This window comes from Phyllopteryx taeniolatus, chromosome 8 (assembly GCF_024500385.1).
Source record: "Phyllopteryx taeniolatus isolate TA_2022b chromosome 8, UOR_Ptae_1.2, whole genome shotgun sequence".
Lineage (NCBI taxonomy): Eukaryota > Metazoa > Chordata > Actinopteri > Syngnathiformes > Syngnathidae > Phyllopteryx > Phyllopteryx taeniolatus.
In genome coordinates this window covers 19,936,978-19,963,258 of record NC_084509.1, presented here as the reverse complement: position 1 = coordinate 19,963,258, position 26,281 = coordinate 19,936,978, and the positions used below count along the sequence as shown (strand labels likewise).

The window sequence follows — 26,281 nt, the reverse complement described above, 5'->3', positions numbered from 1 at the left end:
GGTAATCTGAGCAGCGGCTCAGCGCGTCAGCTGATCCTCCTGGATGGGGCGAGGGAGCGATTTAGCAGCAGGAAAACATTGTGGCTGGCTACTTCAACTATGGCTGCGGAGATCCATTCGAGGCCTCAGAGCGCAAGGCCAGTTCTTCTGAACAAAATCGAGGGACACGCAGACGCTGTCACTGTTGCCGTTTTAATCCCAAAGGAAGATGGAGTGATAACTGTCAGTGAAGACCGGTGAGTTTTCACAACCTAGCTAACGCTTGTGTTAGCTTGACGAGAGTAGCTTGGGTGGTTTGCTGTGTTTTCTTCAAAACAGCTCTCTAAATTGTAAGGCAACTAAAATATAACTATAAACACCAAATCCTCAAAATATTTAGCTCGGACATTTTTGCCGTAGAAGTTAACTGAACGAGTGTTTGAATAGTTACATTAAAGATTAGTTAGTCAAAGATGGTGTGTTTAAAAAAAAAAAAAAAAAAAAAAAATGCAGGCATTTAATTGCGTTCTTCTGTTCGTTTGTCGTAGTCGCTTTTTGAATGAAAAGAGCGTGACCGAACAGATAGCTAGCAATAAACAAACTCCGTGTTTTTTTCCCTTGTGTTGCCCAATAATCCCTCATATCGATACTAATACAGTATGTCTAAAATGTGTTTCGATTAATGTCGCAATAATAATTGTGTGCGCGCTTGTAACATTTGTTTGTTCCTCACCCTCAAAGACAGGCCGTGTCCCATGTACGTCACATTTGGGTTAGACCAGTTTTGTCTTTGATAATATCTACAACAGCAAGATGTTTGCTTGCTGGGTCGCTGTCCATCACATCCACCTAGATGACTCCCACTTAACATAGCTACCACACAGGTTTTTAAGTGAAGCAGCAGCATAAACCCTTCAACATAAATGGGTTTGTTTTGTGTAACCCTAATCAGTTAATCGCAGCCGTGTTGTACATTTTCCTTAGATGTGCTAAAATGAGGGCTGAGTTGATTGTTGTTAATTGTGCCGTGAGCGCTCTTCAGGTGTGCTCAAAAAATGGCGGCACGGTGGACGACTGGTTGGAGCGTCTGCCTCACAGTTCTGAGGAGCGGGGTTCAATCCCCAGTCCCGCCTGTGTGGAGTTTGCATGTTCTCCCCGTGCCTGCGTGGGTTTTCTCCGGGCACTCCGGTTTCCTCTCACATCCCAAAAACATGCATGGTAGGTTAATTGTCAACTCTAAATTGCCCGTAAGTGTGAATGTGAGTGCGAATGGTTGTTTGTTTGTATGTGCCCTGCGATTGGCTGGAAAACAGTTCATGGTGTACCCCGCCTCCTGCCCAATGATAGCTGGGATAGGGTCCAGCACGCCCGCGACCCTAGTGAGGAGAAGCGGCTCAGAAAATGGATGGATGCACAAAAAAATATTTATTTCCAAGAAATAATGTATCTTTCTTCATCTATTTATGCCAGTGAGGCAAAGTGACAGACATAACAAATAAATGCTCTTCTGTTAGATGGCAGGAAGTACATACACTAATTAATGTATACAGTTTTTGTGAGATGTTTGTTTGTCGGTGTGCCGTGAGATTTTTCACTTGTAAAATATGTGCCTTGGCTCCATAAAGGTTGGAAATCACTGCTTTAAGGCTTGCCTTACTTTAGCTAAAACGTTAGTGACTTTGCTTAACATTATAGTCTCAAAGCTTGATGGAGATGATCAAGGTGGGAGTCGGCTGCAACTCCATTAGGGCTGCACACTTAATCGAATTTTAATCGTGATAGCGATTTTGGCTGCCGTGATGAAATGAGCTTGAACATCTGTGATGTTTTACATTTAAAATGCAGGCACTGCTGCATATGAAAAGTGCTTCATTTGCATCAGTGCCCCGAACCTCATCAGCCATCCACCAGGGGGCGAACGCATGGTTACGCCTGCACCGCGCTCTGGGGCCACCTTCTAAATAAAAGCCAATGTCCAATGTTGTAATATATGGCGCTTGTATTTTGAAGTTGGGTATCTCAGCACGTTGGCGGAGAGGCAGCCTGTCACAGTAAGACTATTAACAATTGTTGTAGCGGCTGCCTTGACTGCAACCTTTCGATTGGCCTGACCGCAATGACAAAACGCCGGGAGTAAATAGAGAGGGAAATCATAACTGTTGAGTTCTTTGCAGTTTGTGACCATGCACGACTGACCTATGCTTAAGCAGAACAACGGAGATGTACCGTCCTTGACAATTCACTGTTGAGTTGATACCTTTCATGAATTATCTGTATCTGCGGTCGCCGCCTCCTCTTCTCGTGGGGGAGCAGGAGGTCCCCTCCGGCCTGGAAGGCCTGCTGTGCAGTTTTCGGCCTTGGGGAGGGGCGTCTCTCACACTTGGGGGCAGGTAGAGGGTGCTGGCTGGAATGTAGGGGGATTCCCGGGGTCGGTGCTGCGGGGCTGGGTGAGGCGGCCCTCTCTGTTTGTGGTTGTCCTGCCTGATGGGACCGACTTGCAGGAGCCATGCCTCTTAATCACTTACTCAGCACACACTTAAACCATTCACTGTAAATATTTTTTTCTTTTTTTCACTAGTCACATCCAGGCACATACACATATTCAGGGTTTCTTGGGGGCCTGATGTGGAGTCAGGGGGGTGCGGGTGTCACACCGGGTGTCAGTACTAGGCTTTACACGATCAGGATTTTTGGGGCCGATCAGAGAGTTTAAAAAAATGATAACCGATCCGATCACAAGATGGAGCAATGTGTCTATTTAAATTTGTTCATTTACTGTATATACTTGTCCTGTATACTGAGAATCTTAAAAAAGTTTTCACTATTCAGGTCATGTATCAAACCAACATTACAACATGACAGAAATAATGGCTGCTAACTTACTGTAATTAAATTACTTTATTGTAATTGAATTACTTCACAAACACTGAAACTTTAGAGCATGATTTGACATAACACTGGCATGTTTACATACAACTGTTAGTGCTAGCACTAGCCTGCTAGGCTACATAACGTTTTGTTGCCTGCTTGAGAGCCATATCATATTCAAAGTACGTGAACATACATCAAGCAATCCTTAAATTAAAGTCCTCTCCCGAGCACCGGTGACCACCAGCACACGTTTTCCCCAATTTTGTTCTGATAATACACACGACACGATCCATTGCTGTTGTCATCGTCAAGGTAACGAGTGTATCCGGTCGCGTTTGAGTTGACAAGATAAAGCCCAGTGATCGTAAAAGATGGGAGGCGGTGGTATCGGAAAACAAGATTTTATTGGAGTAGTCTGACATAGTGCAATTGTGAAAGACCAAGTTTGTCTTGACGTATGATCTAGGCATTACGTGTTGTCTGTCCCACAGTCAGATATTTACAGTACTATGTCAAAAGACACGCGACAAGGCTAAAAATAAAATAAATAAAATAATAACAAAAAATAAAATGATAAAAAGTAGCTTTTGGATTCAAATATACTGTATACGACGGCGACGTGGAGTAAATGTCTTTTGCGGAGCCGAGCAATGACTCCATTGATCGGATCGGCGAATTATGACATTTAAGACGATCAGCCGCTCAGCATAAAATGCTAATTATCGTCCGATACCGATCGAGCCGATCAGATCGGTGTAAATTCTATTCAGTACGTGACTGCTGTTTCCCAGTCGACGCGCCCTGCCCCGCCGCCCTCCCTGCCCCCCAGGATTTTTATGCATTACACACACTCATCCCCTTCCTATTAATGTACCACATACACCCATCTCTGGTGGGCGGTCGGTCTTGGGTGGGGTGGGAGGGGGGGTTTGGTTGTGAGGCAGGAGTGCCTGGCAGCTCCCCCCCCCCCCCCCCCTACAGTCTTACTGGCCACTCCAGATTTTAATGCACCACACGACTCAAGGGGGCACTGATACACACGGTAGGGCCAATGCCTGCCAGTCGATACCTGGCAGTCATAGTAACGGGGAAGTGTGTTTACACTAGCCTCATGGCGGTGCTCCTGACCGGGCCCTTGGACTGGATGGTTGCTTGGCGTGGGGGCTCCCCTTTCAGGCCCCGTAGCTGCTCTCCCACCCCCCTTATCGTTCCCTTGTTGGGCACCCCTATCCGGGTTGGCTGGGGGGGTGGCATTGGGTCCCTGCGGCCTCCTCCGGGTGGCCGGTTTTCAGGATGCCTCGGTGCGGCCGGTGGACCGCCCCGCATCCCTCGGTGTGGGAAATGTCCCGTCCACCGGCTTGCTCTTGGGTGGCCTCCTGGGCCCGACCCCGCCTCTCGATTTGAGTGGGCGGGGTCCTCAGCCCCCATGGTGCAGGCACAACAATTACAGGACACTTCTGGCGGTCATTGTGCATGCGAAACGGTGTCAATTCACTTGCATTTTGTCTGCAGACACACGCCCCTGGGACTTTTGCGGGCTAGATAAAATGATGTGGTGTGCCGGATCTGATCCTTGACTTTGACACCTGTGGTGTAGAATGAATGAATGAGTGAATTGTGCGTTCCTCCAGGCGATGTTGATCGCAGATTATTGGTGCATTGATTGAATTAAATTATTTCCTGTTCACGTTGCTGAATTTGTTGTTTGATGGTGCAATTTAGGGCTCCAACTATATGTTTGGGAAACCCTTGTTTAATTTCGGCTTGTTTGTGATGTCTGTATGACAACTGAATGTAAATTTGGGCCAGAGAAATATTTGCACATCGCCATGATTCAGCTTAGTGTTGATTGCAAAATGCTGCATTTGTCTCCAAACTCCGGTGGGCACAAATCCCAGGGACAAAAGAAGCTCAATGTGCACTCAGATGGCTTTAGTGACGCTCTTACTGTGTTCTATGTGTAGTTTCATTGTTCTACCACGAGGTCTTGGCTCTCTGAGCTCTTCAGGCAGTTCCTTTGACCTCATGATTCTCATTTGCTCTGACATGCACTGTGAGCTGTAAGGTCTTATATAGACAGGGGTGTGGCTTTCCTAATCAAGTCAAATCAGTATAATCAAACACAGCTGAACTCCAATGAAGGTGTAGAACTATCTCAAGGATGATCAGAAGAAATAGACAGCACTCGAGTTGAGTGTCACAGCAAAGGGTCTGAATACTTATGGCTGTGTGATATTTCAGTTTTTCTTTTTTAATAATTCTACAAAAATTCCAACAATGAAATTGTTTTTCTGTCAATATGGGGTGCTGTGTGTACATTGAGGAAAAAAATGAACTTAAATGATTTTCGCAAGCGGCTGCAATATAATTTAATTATATTAAGGCGGTCTTAATACTTTACGTACTCACTGTATGTATAATTTTGGCCTCTATTTAGAGCTAAAAAAAAAAAATCCCAAATTAATTTTAACTTATGCACCCACCCACCCCCAAATCATTGTTGTATAGTGATTTCACCCAAGAAAAAGAACAAATGAATCATTACAAGCCCAAAATTACTTTCTTGAAGTGTATGTAAGCGTCTTAATGTAACTGCACCTTTAACTACCCACAGGTATAATGTGCCAGAAGTTTTCACCATGATAGAAAGTGCTTGAAAAATCTTAGAATTGGACCTTTGAAATGCTCGTGTATAAAAAAAAAAAAAGAGTTTCCCTCGTGTTAAAACACCTTTTCCCTGAGGGACTTCGTTTTATTGACATGCAGTAGTGCTCAAAATCATTGTGACATACTGTATGATACCCCAACTATTTAATTTGTCTTGCGTGGGCTGAATTGGGGCTGGCTTTACAGTCAAGTATTGAGCTGCAAGTACAGGCGGTTTTTAGTTGATACATATACCGAAATTTCTCGTGTATAATGCGCAACCATATATAATGCACATCCCCAAAGTTGACCTAAAAATTCTGGAAAACCCTTCTACCCATGTATAATGCATTATTACAAATGCATGATTTTGCTTCTACCCATATGATCAAAACATGAAGTATTGTCTGTCTTTTGTTAGTTATTTTTCAAATAATTATTCTGAAGTTAAGCACTTTATTTATACACACAATACTTTATTTTTATTTACCTGCTCTTATTTTGAAATTCACAACCCTAGTTTTATTTAGTAAATGAGAAAACACACAGTTGTGCTCATATGTTTGATTACCAGGCAGAATTTGTAAGATGTGTACAATTCTTTTAAGAAAACATGAAGGACAAGGCGAAAGACATTTAATTGTATTTTAATAGATTTAAATTAAACTGTGAAGCATTTCAGAAAAGCATTATCATTAAACAAAACATAACCATAAAGAAATTAATGATGGTTGTTCAGTCATCAGTCAGTTGGTATAGAAAACACAACAAAACAATATTACACAAATTCTGCTTGGGTATGTAAACTTATGAGCGCAATTGTACATACTTCTTGGTGGCATACAAGAATTAAAGTGTGCAATTTATTGATAACCTCTCTGGGGCGGTGGCATAGTGGAATGAAAGTGTGCAGCTTTTTCATAACCTCTAGATGGCGGCATACATTTATAAAATGTGAAAGTCTTTTTTATTTTCTCCTATACATATGTATAATGTGCACTATTGACCTTTGACCATTTTGGGGGGTAAAAAATGCGCATTATACACAAATTACGGCACTTCCTTTGATTAAAAAAATATCTTTCTCAATTTGCTGACGTGTGATTAAGCACTGATCCTCAATTTCCACGCTGACCTTTTAAAGCATAGACCATAAAACAGAGGGGACCATAATGGTTCAGTGCTTTCATAATTCCACTCTGCATTTAATTTCCAGAACCATCCGGGTTTGGTTGAAGAGAGACAGTGGTCAGTACTGGCCAAGCATCTACCACACAGTCTCCTGTAAGTAAGAGTACACCACATCAGCTACAAATGAGGTGTGATTTTTTTTTAATTTTTTTTTTTATTTTTTATTTTTATTCAATTGTTCTTTTTTTTTTTTTTAATTATTTATTTTTTTTAAATTTTGTTTTATATATTTTTTATTTTTAGTGATGTACTGGTCACCTTTTTTTGCACCTGTGTCCAAGTCTTTGGTTTTCAGTATCTGCCGATCCAATACCTCGGCCAAGCATTAAGAAAAAAAGGGTGCATCCAAATTGTGTCTGTGTCTCCTTGCTCTGAACGAGCGTGTTGCAGCGGACCAATAGAATCAAGGCAGACTTGTCTCACACACACACACACACACACACACACACACACGCACACACACACGAAGCTTTCACAGACACTTATATATGCACTAATATAAAACCCCCTGAATAGTTACATTGTGTAATTTAAAATGGAACTATTTCATTTGGTAAGATCTCTGCACCTTTGTCACTTTGTGACATAAAAAATTTAAGAAAATGAATAAAATTAGTTTTTCACCCGATCATGATCAGGTGAAAATCAGGTGATCTACGCCAATTTTCGATCACGTGATCAAATCGGGACATCTCTAGTGATTTTAGAGAAGTCCTTCCTTTCTGTACACACACCTGAGGACAAAATGATGTGCTAATTGTGATAATTTCTGTGTCTTTCCATGTCTCAGCTCCTTGCTCGTGTATGTCATATCATCATGACAGCAGACGTATCTTCATTGGCCAAGACAATGGAGCTGTTGTGGTGAGTCGAAATATCTCAAAACAAATGGCCTCATTCTCATTTCAGGTTTAGGCTTAGTCTTTTGGCTCTTCAAACTCTACTTCTTTTCCTTATAAAATAGGCTGTCGAGTTTAAATGGGTCTCCTCCAAATGCCTTTGAGGGTGGGTTAGTTATTTGATTTGAAACTCGTTTTTTTGTTTGCTTGCCCCAAAGGAGTTTCTCATCTCTGAAGATTTCAACAAGATGAACCATGTAAAAACATATCCAGGTGAGATGTTTAAAAAGTGACACATTACAATGGGCTCAGAGTCAGGCGAGGCTGATAAGATAATTGCAGCCCAAAGAGGTCATCTTCATTTATCATTTTCTTGTGTGTACACCTGCAGTTGTTCGTAGTTTTCTAAATATGTTTGAGATATACAGTGGAACCTCGATAAATAGGACCCCGATATAATGGATAACAGATAAAAACAGACCGTCGGGACTGAACAATGTTTCCAAGTCACTTAAAATGCCGTTGACAAATTCTGTTAGTTCCAGAATTGGCCGCTGTCTTTTACTGATGCTGTGGCGTAATGCAGGCAGAGAATGATACTGACGTATTTCCGGGTCACAGATATACAATATTACTAGATCCAATTTCAAAAGACTTGCCTACCGTGCCTACATGGCGGCCATGTTGAATGTGGCACATTGACGTGGCATGTATGTGATGATGGTTATACTGTAACTATTATCTATTGTGCACAGAGCACTGACAAGAGAGAGAGCGGCATGGCTGCGTTCTTAACTCTGAGGAATACAAAATACAAGTCACTGGAGTCTGAAACATGCTATTTTTATTTTATTTTTTCAACCCGTTCGCCTTTGGCAGCAGATTTGGAACTACGAAGCACACTTAATTCCTTGCGGCTCATAAAAGCGACTCGCCTATGATAAGTACTCTACGTCAACAATTTCACCATGACCAAGCACACTGGTGTGCATGCTTGATATTTTGCGCCCCTCCAGCTACCTATGAGATACAGCTAATGCGGCTAAATACGATGCCGAGCTGCGGAGGCGAACATGTGCCTCACATCCATTGTCAACGCAGCATAAGTCACAAATCATCGCCTCCATAACAGTGAATGAACTGCACTTTTTGACAAGTATCGTAAAAACAAAAATAGGGGAAGACAGACGGGAAGACCATGGTAATATCCAAGCTATCATGGTAATCTCCAAGCTATCACATTAAATCGGAAAGTGAGTAATGATTCACTGAAGCACTTCAGCAACACACACACATACTGTACATAGGTAAGCAAGTCTGTGCGTCAACGCAGTTTGGTCATGTTTTATGTGTCCTTGCTCGTTTTTGTGTCTCAGACACCGGACACACATCAAACGAGATCCCTGCAATGTCTGATTTTCATTGGCTAGGTTAATTTCAATAAACTTTTATTTATTATTACTTTTGTCAGATTCAAGTTATTTCTGTTGACCTCTGTGGGGTTTTATTTCATTATATATATATATATATATATATATATATACACAGTCCCCTCCAAAAGTATTGGAACGGCAAGGTCAATTCCTTTGTTTTTGGTATAGACTGAAGACATTTGGGTTTCAGATCAAAAGATGAAAATGAGAGTAGAGTTGAGAATTCCCGCTTTTATTTCATGGCATTTACATCTAGATCTTTTAAACAACTGAGGACAGAGCACCTTTTGTCTAAACCCACCCACTTTTCAAGTGACCAAAAGTATTGGAACATGTTACTGACTGGGTGTTTCTAGTTACTCAGGTGTTGCCTTTTAGATTGGTTGCTTAAACATTAGATAGTGCTTGTTTTTGGCTTTGGCTTTCACCTGTCAAAACTGCATTTGCTGTGAAGCAAATATGAAGACCAGAGAGCTGTCTACGGGAGAAAAGCAAACTATTTTTAAACTGCGAGAAGAGGTAAAATTGATCAGAGCTATTGCACAAATATTCGGCATAGTCAATACAACAATTTGGAATGTCCTGAAAAGAAAGAAACTACAAGTGTACTGAGTAACAGACATCGAACAGGTCAGCCAAGGGTCTTAACAGCAGTTGATGACAGAAACATTGTGAGAGCTGTGAAGAAACACCCAAAGACAACAGTCAGTGACATCACTGCCAACCTCGACAGGGCAGGGGTGAAGGTATCACAATCCACTGTTCGAAGAAGACTTCGAGAGAAGAAATATACAGGCCATACCACAAGATGCAAACCACTCATTGGCAAAAAGAAGCAGAAGTCCAGATTGGATTTCGCAAAGACGATCAGATTATGAGCCAGTAAGGTTTTGGAACACAGTTTTATGGACTGATGAGACAAGATTAACCTCTACCCAAGTGATGGAAAGGCCAAAGTGTGGAGAAAGAAAGGATCTGCTTATGATCCAAAACACACAAGCTCATCTGTGAAACATGGTGGAGGTAATGTCATGGCTTGGGCTTGCAAGGCTGCTTCTGGAACGGGCTCACTAGTCTTTATTGATATAACTCATGTTGGTAGCAGCAGAATGAATTCTGAAGTCTACAAAACGATTTTGTCTGGCAGTTTACAGAAAAATGCATTCAAACTAATCGGGAGAAGCTTCATCATGCAAAAGACAATGACCCAAAGCACACTGCCAACACAACAAAAGACTTCATCAGGGGGAAAAAGTGGAAAGTCTTAGACTGGCCAAGGCAATCACCGGACCTTAACCCAATGGAGCATACATTTTACCTCCAGAAGAGAAAACTGAAGGGAGAAACCCCCAGAAACAAACAAGAACTGAAAGAGGCTGGAGTTAAGGCCTCGAAAAGCATTTCAAATGAAGACGGCGACTGCCCTGTATTAAGGAGCTCCTGCAAGAACAACAAAATTCCTTGAATAGGGCAGGGAACTTGTCCGTAAGTGAAACATCATGCATCAAACAGCTTCCACTTGTTGGTTTACAACCACCATGTGGAAGGCACACAAGCATTGGTGATCATATGCCCTACATCCCCGCCGTACTCTGAGAATGTAGTACTGGGCTTTCCAGTGGCCAGACCAGAGCAGGAGGCGATCGGGATGGGGATGCAGTAGCCATCGCCCAGCTGAGACAAGATTGCCTCCTGTGATGGGATGCTCAGCTCCAGGTCCTCCAGATGGTGGTAATGAACCGCGGTTTTCAGCATCCATTCCCCTGACAACAGGGACTGGCGGGAAAGGAAATCTGCAAACAGATTCTGGTTCTGAATGAGATTGCACTTTTTCACCTTCACCCCCTGGATCTTCACTGAAAGCGTAATGACAGTCTTTTTTGGACCCGGGCGAAAACTGGTGACTGGCGATGGAAATCTAGTCGGTATCCTAAGAGAAAGCCAGGACCATATATCTGGTGTGCTGGCAGCCTAGTACTAAAGCTGTCCTGGTGCGAACTAACTTACCGCCGGCCTTGAAGCATCACTTACGACCCCCTCTGCCTTTATAAGACCTAGGGACCTGGTGAACTGGCTGCAACGACTCAGGGTCATGCAAGACCTGAGTCGCCGCTTCTGGAAATGACCAGGCCTTCGTAATGGCTCGCCGAGGAGCTGTGAAATGGCTCTGTGAAGCTTAGTAGGTTAGCTGACTTGGAGCAGAGAAAGCAGGTGTAGCGTGTGGACAGGCACGAAGGTGAAGGCCTGCTAACTGTGGCAGCACCATAAAGTTCCCTTGGAGAACCAGAGGTAATTGCGTTAACGTCCTCCTACAAGTCTCATTAGCTGTGTGGCACCACAACAATAAAATGTACTCCCTAGTGCACTTTTTCTTTGAAAATGTAAAATAAAAACCTAAAAAATTAAGTGAATCAAGTATAAATAACAGAACCCCCAAAGACACAGCTGGGTCCATGGGAGAGAAACCGAAATTAAAGCATTGATATCATTACACTGGTATCAATCAATATCAACACCAACGTTGGTATCGATATTGGCACTATTTGAATCAAACCGCCCACAACTATTAGTATGGCAAAATTACTGTTTTAATTTGTTCCACTGTTTGCCACTTAGATGTGATTTTACATGACGCGTGTATGTATGTGTGTTTTTTTGCAGCTCACCAGAACCGCGTTTCAGATATGGTGTTTACCCTGGAGAGCGAGTGGGTAGTGAGCACCGGCCATGACAAGAGTGTTAGCTGGATGTGCACCCAGAGTGGCAGCATGCTGGGGAGACACTATTTCACTTCCTGGGCCTCCTGCCTACAGTACTCTTCATTCACCGCTTGTTTGTTAATGACATAACCATTTTTGTTTGTGGGATTTTAAACCTTAACTGTTTTCTCAGATATGATCATGAGACTCAGCATGCCTTTGTTGGCGATTACTCAGGGGAGATCACACTGCTAAAGCTGGAGAAGCAGACATACTCCATTATCACTACACTGAAGGGCCATGAAGGTATTTCACACAAAAAGCACCCTTATGTATTTTTTTTGTTTTTTGTATGATTTCTTAATTTATTCCAGTACCACTGTGCACAAACTGAGGCAATAATTTTCTGGAAGTCTTGACATCTACCATCCATATAATTGTCATGCTCATTAAGATATAAATCCTTTAAATGGGTCTTGTGGCTATTCTGGGAAAGTCAAATGAAGTCACATGAACATAAAAGTATTTCTGTACTCTTAGTCTTACTATTGTTGCTGCCTTTTGAAATGTGTGTATACTTGTAGTTGTGTAAAGCAAGTGGACTTAACGTAGCTACAACACTTCCCTGTGTTCTTATATGTTCATTTAGATTTTTTTTGCAAACTGTGCAAAGAAGGATGACTAAGCAAATGCTAATCTTTATGACTCATCGTGGCCATTTTTACCACAGGTGTATTGCTTACAGTTCAAACAACTAATTACACAAGCTAACAGCTTTCTTATGAAACAGTCACGTTGCCAAATATTAAAATTATTAAGGTTTTGAGTTGAAAAGACTCTATCCAAATGCATTCCTTCTTTTTTTTCTCTTAAGTCCAGGGTGTGGTTCTCTGTTCACACTGGGTACAACCTCCCATCCCAATATAAATATCCGTCCATCCATTTTCTGAGCCGCTTCTCCTCACTAGGGTCGCGGGAGTGCTGGAGCCTATCCCAGCTATCATCGGGCAGGAGGCGGAGTACACCTTGAACTGGTTGCCAGCCAATCGTAGGGCACATACAAACAAACAACCATTCGCACTCACATTCACACCTACGGGCAATTTAGAGTTTCCAATTAATGCATATTTTTGGGATGTGGGAGGAAACAGGAGTGCCCGGAGAAAACCCACGCAGGCATGGGGAGAACATGCAAACTCCACACAGGCGGGACCGGGGATTGAACCCCGGTCCTCAGAACTGTGAGGCTGACGCTTTAACCAGTCGTCCACCGTGCCGCCCATATAAATATGTAGTGAGTTAAATGATTAGTCCAGTCATTAAACTAGTCGAAAAGGTTTAACTTTATCTGGGATCACCAATAAGTTTGACTACCATGCAGCAACTGCACAGCATTTAGCACATTTCCAATCTGTAGTTAAGAGAATGAAGCTGTGATGTGTAAAATTTTATAATTAAAAAAAAAATCTTTAAAGTTACTCCTTTTGCTATAATCGGAGCGAGTATCCGGGCCGCACGTGAATGAAGTTTTTGAGGAAAAAATTGTTAATTACTGTATTGTTCAAACTTATTAAAGAATAACCCTGTCCTTCCTTCATTGTCTCACATAATTACAGGTTTATTGTCGTGTAGGAATGTAGAAGTCTCTTGGCACCCTCTAGTATTTAATTTTTTTTAGGAGTTGTAAAGAATTTATGTTTATGACTATTTGTGTTTATTAGAAACGTAACAAATAGTTCATGCACTGGCATTCCCTGTGTATAGTAAGTACATTGTACATTTTTGGTTTCTTTGCTACTTGAGATGTAGTTGCATTTTATGCCAGCAGATAGCAGTAGTAAACCTCGTTGTAAAGTGCAAAGATATTTTAAAAAGGAGTATGAGAAGTGTTATAAGACATATATAAAAGTATGTTAGCATAAGGAGTGTTTCCCAACCTTTATTGAGCCAGGGCACCTATTTTGGATTTGGGGGGAAAAAAAAAAAACTTACGGTACACCTCCAAGAAAACTTAGATTTAAAAACAAAACAAAAAAAACAAAAAAAAAACAAAAAAAAAATCATTTCTGTATTGATATACATATCTCTTTCCCCACAAATTGACTGTGTGAAATCTGGGCCTGTTTAATTGAACACAAAGCTGATATACTTGCAGGAAACCAGGACTTAGTCTGTTGAATGAATGGCAACAGGTGGATATTCAGGTTTGATATACTGTAACTTCTTCCATCTAATGGAAGCTCATTTAATTGTTTTGCCTGGCACTATATGTCGCTGGCATCGCTAGACGAATAAAGATATACTTTTAATTGATCAATAATTTTAGGACAAATGAAGTAGAATTGGATAATTTCCTGCGGCACCCCTGATGATCTTTTAGCTCACACACTAGGGTGCCCTGGTTGGGAATCACTGATAAAGGCTAATAAAAGTGCAGTAGGTGGTGCCCAGAAGCAGATGATTGCTTTATACAGCCACACGTAACAAGTGACTTTCTCACTGTTGATCTTTTCAGGTAGTGTAGGAAGCTTGTGGTGGGACCCTATCCAGAGACTACTGTTCTCAGGCGCCTCTGACCACAGTGTCATCATGTGGGACATCGGGGGACGCAAAGGACGAACCTTACTGTTGCAGGGACACCAGTAAGTCCAGCAGCCTTGTGTGTTTGTGTGATTGAAATGTAAAAAGTTAACCAGTAAATGTGCTTAAAGTAGTAACTTTAGCTGTCAACAGCAGTGTCTGCCTGCCTATGTGTGATAGTTTTCCCAACAATGCCACTAACAGCTGATTATTTAGTCTTATTTATCACCACTTCTCTGTCCCCATTCATCAACAAATGCTGTTTAGCTTCCCTGATACAGACCCTTTCCAAAACATTTGAATATCATGGAAAAGTTTATTTATTTCCATAATTCCATCCAAAAAGTTAAACTTTCATAGATTATAGATTCAGGGACCACAATGTAAAGTATTGATTTGTATTTTTACATAATTTGGGCTTCCAGCTCATAAAACCCACAGAATCAGGAATTTTAAAAATTAGAATACTATGAAGAAATCAGCCCAAATTTTGCAAGCCACAAATGTTTTAAACTGAGTGTGACACACTAATCATCTACTAAACTCAAAGCACCTGCACAGGTTTCCCCAGGTGTCATTAAGTTGCTTCAGTTTGGTTCAAATGTCTCAGTTGGGTTCAATATGGGGATGACACACACACACAGACTTGACAACTGGCCAGAAGACCATCATTGATACCCTCCATAGGATGGGTAAGCCACAAAAGTTCATAGCTCAGGAGGCTGGTTGTTCACAGAGTGCTGTGTCCAAGCATATCAATGGAAAGTCTAGTGGAAGGACAAAATGTGGCAGGAGAAGCTGCACCAGCAAAAGAGATGACCGTGGGCTTCAGCGGATTATCAGAGTGGAATGAGGCAGGAGCGACCGCTTCAAAAACCACCACATTCCGACGCATCCGGGAGATGGGCTCCAACTGTTGGGTTCCTCGGGTCAAGACATTTCTGAGCCAACGTAGGAAGCTTCTCAACTGGGCCAAGGAGAAGAAGGACTGGACTGTTGGCCAGTGGTCCGAGGTCCTCTTTTCCGATGAAAGTAAATTGTGCTTTTCATTCAGGAACCAAGGTCCAAGGGTTTGGAGGAAGACTGGTAAAGAACAGAACCTAAGCTTCTTGAGGGCCAGTGTGAAATATCCACAGTCAGTCATGTTTTGGGGTGCAATGTCCAGTGCAGGTGTTTGTAAACTCTGCTTTCTTAATTCCAAGGTCACCACAACAGTCTACCAGAATGTTTTAATGGACTTAATGATTCTTTCTGCTGAGGATCTGTATGGAGATGCAGATTTCATCTTCCAGCAGGACCTGGCCCCTGCCCACACCGCCAGAAGCACCAAAACCTGGTTTAATGCCCATCAGTGCTTGACTGGCCAGCCAACTCGCTGGATCTAAACCCCACTGAGAATCTATGGGGTATTATCAAGAGGAAAATGAGGGGCACCAGACCCAAAAACAAAGAAGAACTGACAGCAAGCATCAAGGAAATCTGGGCTTCCATAACTCCCAGGCAGTGCCACAGCAACATTGGGCTGATTTCTTCACAGTATTCAAATTTTTTGAATTCCTGATTTTGTGGGTTTTACGAGCTAGAAACTCAAATTATATAAAAATAAACAAATAAATAATTGAAATTGTTTAGATTGTGGGCCCTGAATCTATAATCTATGAAAGTTAAACTTTTTGAATGGAATTATGGAAATAGACTTTTCCATGATATTAAAATTTTTTGGAAAGGGTCTCCATATGAAGTGTGAATACTGTTATGTCAACATATGCACACAAACATCGGACGGGTTTACCTTCCCAGCCGGACTGCTTTACAGTATATTCACAAGAGAGACACTCATGGGCTAACGCAGTGCAAAACCGCAGAGACCCTCGCTCTCCTCACACATTACCAAAACCCCTTCCGGAACCACCCCGATATTAAAACATTCCGTGCTTCTATCCTAACGTGACAGTAACACATAGCGACTCAGTAACAATGAGTGCAAAACAAAACCTAACACTTAACTGTAAGGATCATTACAGTACATACTTTAGTAGATGTGCATTTGGTAGGCAAACAGCAGCTAAGCCAAGCCAAGCCAATGTATGTGCTGTATAATCTAAATTGTCTGTCTAATAACGTCATGTCTTGAAAAAGATTCTGAGCGTTTTTTAGCACAGGTTTGTACAACTGCTGTACAATAATGCACCATTTTTTGCACTAATGATAGCGAAATGCCACATTATGACAAATGACAAATCTTTCTCTATTCTTCAACTCCCCCAGTGAGCGTGTCCAGGCAGTGCGCTACCTCATGTTGACCAGGCAGTTGGTATCATGCTCAGCTGATGGAGGCATAGCAGTGTGGAACATGGACACAAACAGAGAAGAGGTTTGCATCTACAGGATATTACATCTGGTGAAAAAGAATATCTGTGGCTAATTGGTTGTGGCGTGTGACTGACCAAAATCAGCTGTTTGTGGCAAAGCCTCCCACTATCCCATCACTGATGGTGTGAATATTGTGTTTATTACAATAATGGGTTAAATAATGAGAAAACTCAATTAAGCTTGTAAATGACAATAAAACAGGTCTTCTTCAAAGATAACTTGCTTAACTACAAACGTAGCTACAATGCAGTCATTGTGTAGTAGCTGATGTTCTGTATGTATGTTCTAGAATAAATACCAAACTGCTCAGAAAATAAGGGAAACTTATATCATGTTTCCCAGACCTCAATCACTATAAGATTCCATCCATCTATTTTCTATACCGCGTGTCCTCATTTGGGTCAAGGGTGAGCTTGAGCCTATCCCACCTGACTTTGGATCTGAGCCGTAGTATACCCTGGACAGGTAGCCAGTCAATCGCAGGGCTGAATGTTACATCGTACTGACTTGCATAGTGTAGTTTGTTGTTAAACAAGGAAGGAGGATCATCAGGTATCAAAATTATTACACTATTTAGAAACTCAGCCCATCAGATCAGATTTTACACTAAGAAGCCAATAGTATGTTTTCTCTACATCTGATATTGAGCTGTTAATAAAAGTGGAAAAAAATGGCTCCTGTATCTTCAGGCACCTCAGTGGTTGGAAAGTGACTCCTGCCAGAAGTGTGAACAGCCTTTCTTTTGGAACGTCAAGCAGATGTGGGACAATAAAACCCTGGGACTCAGACAGGTACTAGTGTTGTGCCACCAGCAAGGTGTATTTGAAACATGGCATTGTTTATCATTTCATTTCATCATTAGTGTGAATGTGTGTTTTCTGTGTTACAGCACCACTGCAGGAAGTGTGGCAAAGCTGTGTGTGGTAGATGTAGTTCTAAACGCTCCACATTCCCACTCATGGGGTTTGAGTTTCCAGTGCGGGTGTGTGACACCTGTTTTGACTCTATCAAAGAAGAAGAGTGAGTCAAGTGTTGTGTATACATTTTTAATGAATTTTTAACTTAATATAGTAGTTTTTCCTGTTTATGAGAACTGGTGACAAACCTGATGAGCTGTGCGTTTGTTTGTGTGCTTCACAGTCGATCCCCATTGGCCACATTCCATGAGGGAAAACACAACATTGCCCACATGGACATGGACCCATCCAGAGGCCTGATGGTCACATGTGGAAGTGACCGCATTGTGAAGGTTGAAAACTGTTCTTTTGAAGCCGTACAGTTCATATTTTTGATCACCTCGGCTTAAAACCAAGGTCCTTGGGGGGGGCGTAATATCCAAAGTAGTGCTGTATTTTCTTGACTGCCAGTGTCCCCAGATTATTTGTCACAAGTACATTGCATTGTAAAAATACCTTGAAAATCAAGATATAGCTTAAAACAACCCCAAGTAAACCAACCCCAGCATCTTTGCCAGGCATGCAGTATTACACTGTAACGTATGCATAACCCTTGAGGGATCATATCATCTAAAGCAAACTTTAATGGGCCAGGGAAATTTTTTTTCCCAAGGATTTCAAACTGAAAGAGGCCATAGGAATTATCTATATTCAACACTTATCACCGCAATTACTAAAGATTTACCAAGTTGAAGTTACCAATTAAATGTGAATACTTTTACATTGAAACTTCATATTGATTTCACGTCATTTCAAATGTTCAATTAACAGAAACGGTAACAAGACTGGCACAGTCTCAATAAGAGGTCACCAACATGATGCACCAGATTGTCCCCAAGGATCACATGAGTACCTTGTGGGCCTGTGCTAAAAAATGCTCACCAGTGATAGCACATTGTGATTTCCTAGCAATGTTGTAGAAGTGATCAATTTGAAAATGTAAACTTGCTGAGCTGTATTCCAATAGTGTCGCATATTGATATTTGTTTCCTAATTTGCTAAATTATTGTTTATAATTAACATGATCAGTGTCTTCAAATGGATGAATATCATTAATGAATAATGGCAGCGTAATTTGGTCAAATGTGTTATTTCAAAAGTGTTTATCAAACTGGTAGCCTTTCTCATTAAGCAGTACCCAAGAACTAGCTCTGTTTCAAAAAGGTTGGTGACCCCTGTTCTAAATTAATCCATGTCATTCTAAAACCAATGTAGTGGTAGATTATCACTTCATCACTAATATAGTCAACATTTACAATTTAACTTGCCCTTTATTCTCTTCTTATTTGTCAAAACAAGAAGATGTGTTCATCATATGAACACATAGGCACATGAATTGACAAATTACTCACATTAAAAACTCACTAAATTAGTGCGCTTTGTTGAATCTCTCACAATACAGATTCGATATTCTTAGAAATTATTTGAGTCAGACAGCCTTTTAAGATTATCCTCCGCTAAATGAGACTTGACTGTCTGGCACCAATTTGCAGAGCAGAAAGTCCTCCATAATTCCACCTTGCCACGGATATTGCACCAGCTCAATCAATTCAGCCAGTGGCTAGGCTTCAATGTCAGCCAAGAGCTCTTCATTTCGACTCTCCATAGTATCATTTGAAAGCTTTACAACATTAGATTTCTTTTTTTTACTGCCGCTGTATCAAGCAAAACGTCATATTCTCCACTGCCAGCAATAAATTAGCTCAACTAACTCATCATATTATGTTTAGCCAGTTTTAGTTTCAAATTACTTTATGAAGTTGACTCATTTAACAAAGTATCCATCGTGCTCACTAGCTCAGAAGTGGGAGTTACGCATACCACTGACTACAAGCCAAGTCAGTTGAGTGACACAGTGCTCACTCACATATTTGATTCCCATCCTGCTGATTCATCGAGCACTATATTTTTAACTTATCCACTCACCTGGTTGCTGTTTTTGTGATCAGATAAAAGGGTTTAAGCGCGTTCTTGTGGCATCTTAATGCCAAGGAACCTCAACTCACTTCAACATAGTTCCTTGGAACCAAGATGCGACAAGATGGCACCAAAGCGATGGAATTGTATTAGACAGGACTTGGCACAAAACAGCAAATAGGTGAGTTTTTCAGCAGATAACATTGGATAGGTTCCAAAAGAAAAATCAGTGAACAGGTAAAGCAGTAGAAAAGAATTGCATAATATGCAGGGGAACACTGTACTAATTAATGTTGTCAGTTATTGGCTCAAGTAGCATGTTGTGTTGGCGCACTGGTTTATTGTATTATTGCACACACAAACTAGCGGAACAGTTGCACAATGATACAATTGAACTGGAAACTGGGTTCATATTAGATACTACAGCTATAGTCAGTGTTGGGCAGTAACTAATTACAACCCCAATTCCAAGGAATTTGGGACGTTGTGTTAAACATAAATAAAAACAGAATACAATGATTTGCAAATCATGTTCAACCTATATTTAATTGAATACACTACAAAGATGAGATATTTAATGTTCTAACTGATCAACTTTGTTTTTAGCAAGTAATCATTAACTTGGAATTTTATGGCTGCAAGATGTTCCAAAAAAGCTGGGACAGGTGGCAAAAAATACTGAGAAAGCTGAGGAATGCTCATCAAACACCTGTTTGGAACGTCCCACAGGTGAACAGGCTAATTGGGAACACGTGGGCGCCATGATTGGGTGTAAAAGTAGCTTCCCTGAATTGCTCAGTCATTCACGAGCAAAGATAGGGCGAGGTTCACCTCTTTGTGAACAAGTGCGTGAGAAAATAGTCGAACAGTTTAAGGACAATGATCCTCAACATACAATTGCAAGGAATTTAGGGGTTTCATCATCTACGGTCCATACTAACATCAAAAGGTTCAGAGAATCTGGAGAAATCACTGCATGTAAGCGGCAAGGCCGAAAACCAACATTGAATGCCGTGGCCTTCGATCCCCCACTTCATCAAAAACCGACATCAATGTGTAAAGGATATCACCACATGGGCTCAGGAACACTTCAGAAAACCAATGTCAGTAAATACAATTCAGTGCTACATCCCTAAGTGCAACTTGAAACTACTATGCAAAGTAAAAGCCATTTATCAACATCACCCAGAAACGCCGGCGGCTTCTCTGGGCCCGAGCTCATCTAAGATGGACTGATGCAAAGTGGAAAAGTGTTCTGTGGTCCGACGGGTACACATTTCAAATTGTTTTTGGAAATTGTGGACGTTGTGTCCTGCGGGCCAAAGAGGAAAAGAACCATCCGGACTGTTAAGGACACAAAGTTCAAAAGCCAGCATCTGTGATGGTACGGGGCTGTGTTAGTGCCAATGGCATGGGTAACTTACACATCTGTGAAGGCACCATTAATGCTGAAAGCTACATACAGGTTTTGGAGAAACATATGCTGCCATCCAAGTCACGCCCCTGCTTATTTCAGCAAGACAATGCCAAACCACATTCTGCACGTGTTACAACAGCGTGGCTTCGTAGTAAAAGAGTGTGGGTACTAGACTGGCCTGCCTGCAGACCAGACCTGTCTCCCATTGAAAATATGTGGCGCATTATGAAGCGTAAAATACGACAACGGAGACCCCGGACTTTTGAACAGCTGAAGCTGTACATCAAGCAAGAATGGGAAAGAATTCCACCTACAAAGCTTCAACAATTGGTGTCCTCAGTTCCCAAACGTCTATTGAATGTTGTTAAAAGAAAAGGTGATGTAACACAGCGGTAAACATGACCTGAGCCCGTCCCAGCTTTTTGGGAACGTGTTGCAGCCATAAAATTGTAAGTTAATGATTATTTACTCAAAACAATCAAGTTTATCAGTTTGAACATTAAATATCTTGTCTTTGTACTGTATTCAATTAAATATAGGTTGAACATGATTTGCAAATCATTGTATTCTGTTTTTATGCTTAACACAACGTCCCAACTTCATTGGAATTGGGGTTGTACATGTAACAGGATTATGTAATTTAATTACAAAATATGTGTTTGTAATCCATTACATGACTGGGAGAAAATGTGTAATTAAATTGCAGTTATGTTGGGAAATTTCCATGATTTGCAATTTTAGTTACATTTGAAAAATGGCTGCAAACCCCCCCCCCCCCCCTCCATATCACTTTTCACTTACCCCTTCAAAAGCCAACACTTTTGATTGGCTCTCTCTGGTCATGTGCCATTCTGCATAGTCTCAAACATGACATATTTTTCCAAATATGACCTCAAACTGCCACCTTGTAATGCAATCTATTATTTTGTCTGAGATGATTAAAAGGTTAAATTTGTAGATATATTTTTGAAAGCACAGTTTTATCTTCAAAATTTTGGACTTTTTTTTAATGGAACATTCACTTACCTGGTTTGTCATATGAAGCGATTGTCTAAATTGTGCACATTTGTTATAAGGTCGACATGCTATCATGTTTTCCACATGCTGTACACATAATGCAGCCGACACATTTTAATGATGTAGTGACATCTCATCTTGTTTTGTTATCAGTTTATATTTGTGTAAAAATCAAATCTAATTACAAAGTAATGATCTATGGCATTGGTTTTAATCCACTTTTTTTAGAGAAAATGTGCAAGGATCCTGTTGATGCATTCATTAAAAATTAAGAAAAGCAATCAAATTTAATTGGCTACATTACTTTGAGAAAGTCATTGAAATAGTTACACAGGGTAACTTATAATTGTAACCAACTACAATTCCCAAAGTAATTTTCCCAACACAGTTGTCGCAGAAAAAGCAACAACTTTCAGAAGCTGTTGCTGACTAGAATGGATGGTAAAGAGCAGGATTTCCCTTCACATTATTTAACAGATGTCTACAAGTACGGCCACTTGTTAGACCTGCTACAAGTTTAGCAAATCGTTCTGCTTCTTCTTGATGATGATGACAATGACAGTCAGATCAGAGAGGTTCAGAAATGATGTCACATCAAGAATCCGCTTGGTGCTAGGTGTTTCTGACTTGTCATCAGGTATTTGTCTTTACAGATCTGGGATATGACGCAAGTGGTTGGCTGTAGCTTGGCAACAGGCTTCTCTCCGCGCTGATTGGTCCAGTCACTCCTCTGGTGTCATGGAAACCCCTCTGTACAGTGCATCATCACCAACATGCCTGGACTCTGCAGCTTCGCACGTGTGCGAGTGTGAGTGAATGTTGCAAGTGTATGTCTCCATCTTCCCCCCCCCCCCCCCCCCTTGAACCTTTGGAATGATCCATTTCACTGCTTCCGTTCCACATGAGAGTGTGTGTGAGTGTGTGTGCGCACCTGACCCCACACAGAGCACTAAGCACAATGGTGTGTGTGTATGTATATGTGTGCATGTGCCCTAATGGGAAGTGTGTCGATGTTAGTGTTTACATTTATTATTTCCGATGTTTCTTTTGACAAATGTTGACAATGGTCAGTTTTTTTTTTTTTTTTTTTATCCTTGTACTGTAATATTAGGATTCACAAATTCCTGACCTGCCATCCCTGTAAAACCATATTCATGTCCACTAACTTTGTCTGACTGTAACATGTATAAACATAACACCTGTAAATACCCTTCTTCATGTTTAAAAAATCAAAATAGTTGTTTGGAATGCCTTTCAGATCCCAGTTATCAGTCACCCCCCCCCCCCCCCCCCCCCCCCCCCAAAAGCTTCTTTCAGTCTCTTTTTCACCAGATGGCCTTAAATCACTCTCAGGAGGTTTTACATCAATGGGTTATCACTGGGCGGGGCTCTTCATTTTCAGTGTTACACTGACCACTTTTGTCAATACACGGATTAAATTGTGTGAATCAATCATAACCCATATATTGAATACATTTTAAAATGGCGTTGGAAATGCGATACAGCTGGTGTGATGCTGACCCACCCTCCTCCCCTGTCTCGGTCCTGAGTGAGGCAAGGAAAACTGAAGTGCGTTGTTATAGCAACAGGTCATCTTTGCCAAGTCTAACACTGTTTGCGGCATTATCAAACATGCTGCTGCTAAGGTGGATAAATTGACAGTTGAACTCGAGCATTACGTAGACTATTTACACTGTTTGTAGATAGATTTACCACACGTGGCACTGATGAGAAATCACAAATGCCTTTTGAGAGTTGTTACTTCGAGGATAAGTTCATTGAGCTGAATTGGATTTTTACCACAAAGCCACTTAGTTCGTGGACAGGGGCTAAAATGTTTGCGCATTAACTTTGCTCCCAGCTGAGTCAAGGAGGGCTGCCGATGTCCCTTCAAAAGCTTTAAAGACAGCAGGGCACATCCTCAAAGCCTTTTAGTTTCTTGTCCGTACTTGAGATTGGTCCCATGCAATCTTGTAATGAACTTCTGGACCGCTCCTATTTTGGCTCCTGTTTGTGTGTCCCCAGCCCAACCCCCCACCAACCCCCACCACACACGCGTGAAACATTCCTACACTGAAAGAATAGTTGCAATTGTTGCGCTCCTACAAGTGGCTGATTTGTGCTTTTGTTGGAGGCCTGCCTTATTTGGTTCTGAGATGGTGAACACCATATTCCACTTTTTGATGTAGTTTATTTGTATTTGTAGTAAATTATTTATTATATGTGTAAAGGATTGTTTAGTTACGATTTTCCCTCATTGTGTAATTACAAACTAAGTCCTTTGTAATACATGCACATTTTAATCTAATATGCTATGGCTGAAATTACAGATCAGAGGCTTAGCTTGCTAGAAGACACTGCCTATTTCCCCCCCCCCAAATCATTTAAAAATGTTCTCTTCACTAAAATAGTCACATAAGAAACGCTAAAAAGTACAGCCGGCCACATATGATTGTCATATGTAATAAAAACATTCTGGTATGTACTGGTTGTTGAAAATATAATGAAGCTTGCATTTAACAGGATGCTGTAGACCACAGGTGTCAAACTCAAGGCCAGATCCAGCCCGCCACATCATTTTATGTGGCCCGTGAAAGCAAATCATGTGCGTCGACTTCATGTTGCTTCCTAAAATACCAATTTGCAAATTGTCTTCACTTTTGATCACGTTGAGCTATTGTAAGCATTTGTTGCTACCAATCCCTCTTTCAAAATAAAATGAGTAATATTTGAACAAACAACTTTTTATTGGTTTGTAATTTCAAAACTAGTTATCCATTTTTTTTGTGTATATGTAATAATACAAGGTGAATATATGGGTTCACGGTTACAACGGCCCTCCGAGGGAAACCATAACTATGATGTGGCATGCAACAAAAACTTCTGTTGTAGACTTTTCAAGTCCACTATAGACATGTTGAAAATTGTAATGTAAGTTACTATAGTTCATTACATTACACCCCTTTCTGAATTTTTGGTCATTGATTATATTTGATTATAGCTTTTTGTTGTTAGCTGGGAAATATCAGTGTTGTATTGCCTTTTAGTGAGGTGTCTGTGATCCATTCTTGAAAGGAGACATGCAAATTTAGATATTTGAATCAAATGTCCATGACATTCTTATGACAAATTACAGAACACTTAATATGCACTTGTCACACAGTGGTTGAAATCTATACTAAATTTTGGGAGGGGGGATTCTGTCTCATGTCTAGTTACCTTTTGACTTGGACATAGTGTTTCAGACAGTTTAGTCCAGTCATGGCTCAAAAGTGTACATTTTTCACAAGAGAGGAGGACTAAGAAACTCTGTGTTGATGTGATTATTATGAAAATGAACAGAATTTTCAGACACAATCTCTTAAAATTCATAACGGTTCGCTTATAGACAATTTTTTTATTTCAAGAAATAGGCAATGAAAAATGTGTTGTTTAATTTCACACTTGATGGGTGTTGCAGGCACTCCAGAGACCCAACTGTTTGTATACAAATAATTCAAAAGTACGTTTTCCAGTTGGCAAATATGGTTCCTTTCCCTATAAAAGCGAACCTCCTACTTGCCTTTTACTAATGTATTTATGTCTTTGTGTTACTGCCATGGAGGAGGTGGAGGAGAAGTATGACTATCATAGTGCACCAAATACTCAAAAAATAGACATGGACCTTTAAATAGCAACAACATATTTTTGCCATCCTGTACCAATCATCACTCTTGTAGTGTTCTTACAACAAGGAATTGATGCTACTTCTAAAGATCTGCAGGCTTTTTAGGGTTCAGTCAAATGAAATCGGTGCCACATCTGTGGGAGGCAGAGTGTATTTAAAAATTCACCATGTCCACAGGGTAACTGACTATACTGATCAAGAGTCAAAGCCTTTTTTCTGATGTATTAATAACGCTAATTGCATTCAGCTCATCTTGTGCTTTGTGTGCTCATCAATAGCAGCCTTTCACATCCACTGTGTTTTCGTCCACTTCCTAATGGTTATTTGCTTTCATGACACCAAATGGAGTATTTCGTATGTATATACATGAAGTGCTTCATGTCTGGTTTAGGTCATCAAACGAGAGGAGAACGATGGTCTTGGTGTTTTACAAGTGGCAACCATATTGCCAGATGAGTCACCTCCCATTACCCCACAAACCCGTTCAATGATTTCTCTGTGATTTCACATTTTCTGTTTGTGGGCTACTTGTTAAAAAAACCAAAAAGTTATAAATACATTGAGAAATTCGTTTGTTTTTGACCAATGTTGTTTCAGGGACAAATGAGTCATTGCTTGATAATAAAGCTACTACAGTGTGTTTTATTGTCTAAAATTTCTGGGTGAGTAATTTTGAGACTTAATCAGAAATTACTC

The 26,281-nt window shown here is 40.9% G+C and overlaps 1 protein-coding gene across 2 annotated transcripts; it reads left to right on the top strand.

Moving 5' to 3' along the window:
* Positions 1–26,225, top strand: wdfy1 (WD repeat and FYVE domain containing 1). 2 transcript variants are annotated; one of them, XM_061781621.1, is made up of 12 exons: positions 2–236; positions 6,713–6,780; positions 7,478–7,551; positions 7,745–7,799; positions 11,621–11,771; positions 11,852–11,964; positions 14,174–14,300; positions 16,507–16,612; positions 17,301–17,402; positions 17,501–17,631; positions 17,752–17,860; positions 22,572–26,225. In XM_061781621.1, the coding sequence occupies exons 1-12, from the start codon at positions 100–102 to the stop codon at positions 22,629–22,631; spliced, it is 1,233 nt and encodes a 410-aa protein (XP_061637605.1). In that variant the 5' UTR covers positions 2–99; the 3' UTR covers positions 22,632–26,225. The 2 variants fall into 2 exon arrangements, with proteins under 2 accessions (XP_061637606.1, XP_061637605.1); XM_061781622.1 differs by lacking the exon at positions 6,713–6,780 and having other exon boundaries at positions 1–236.
* The last annotated feature ends 56 nt before the right edge of the window (positions 26,226–26,281 follow it).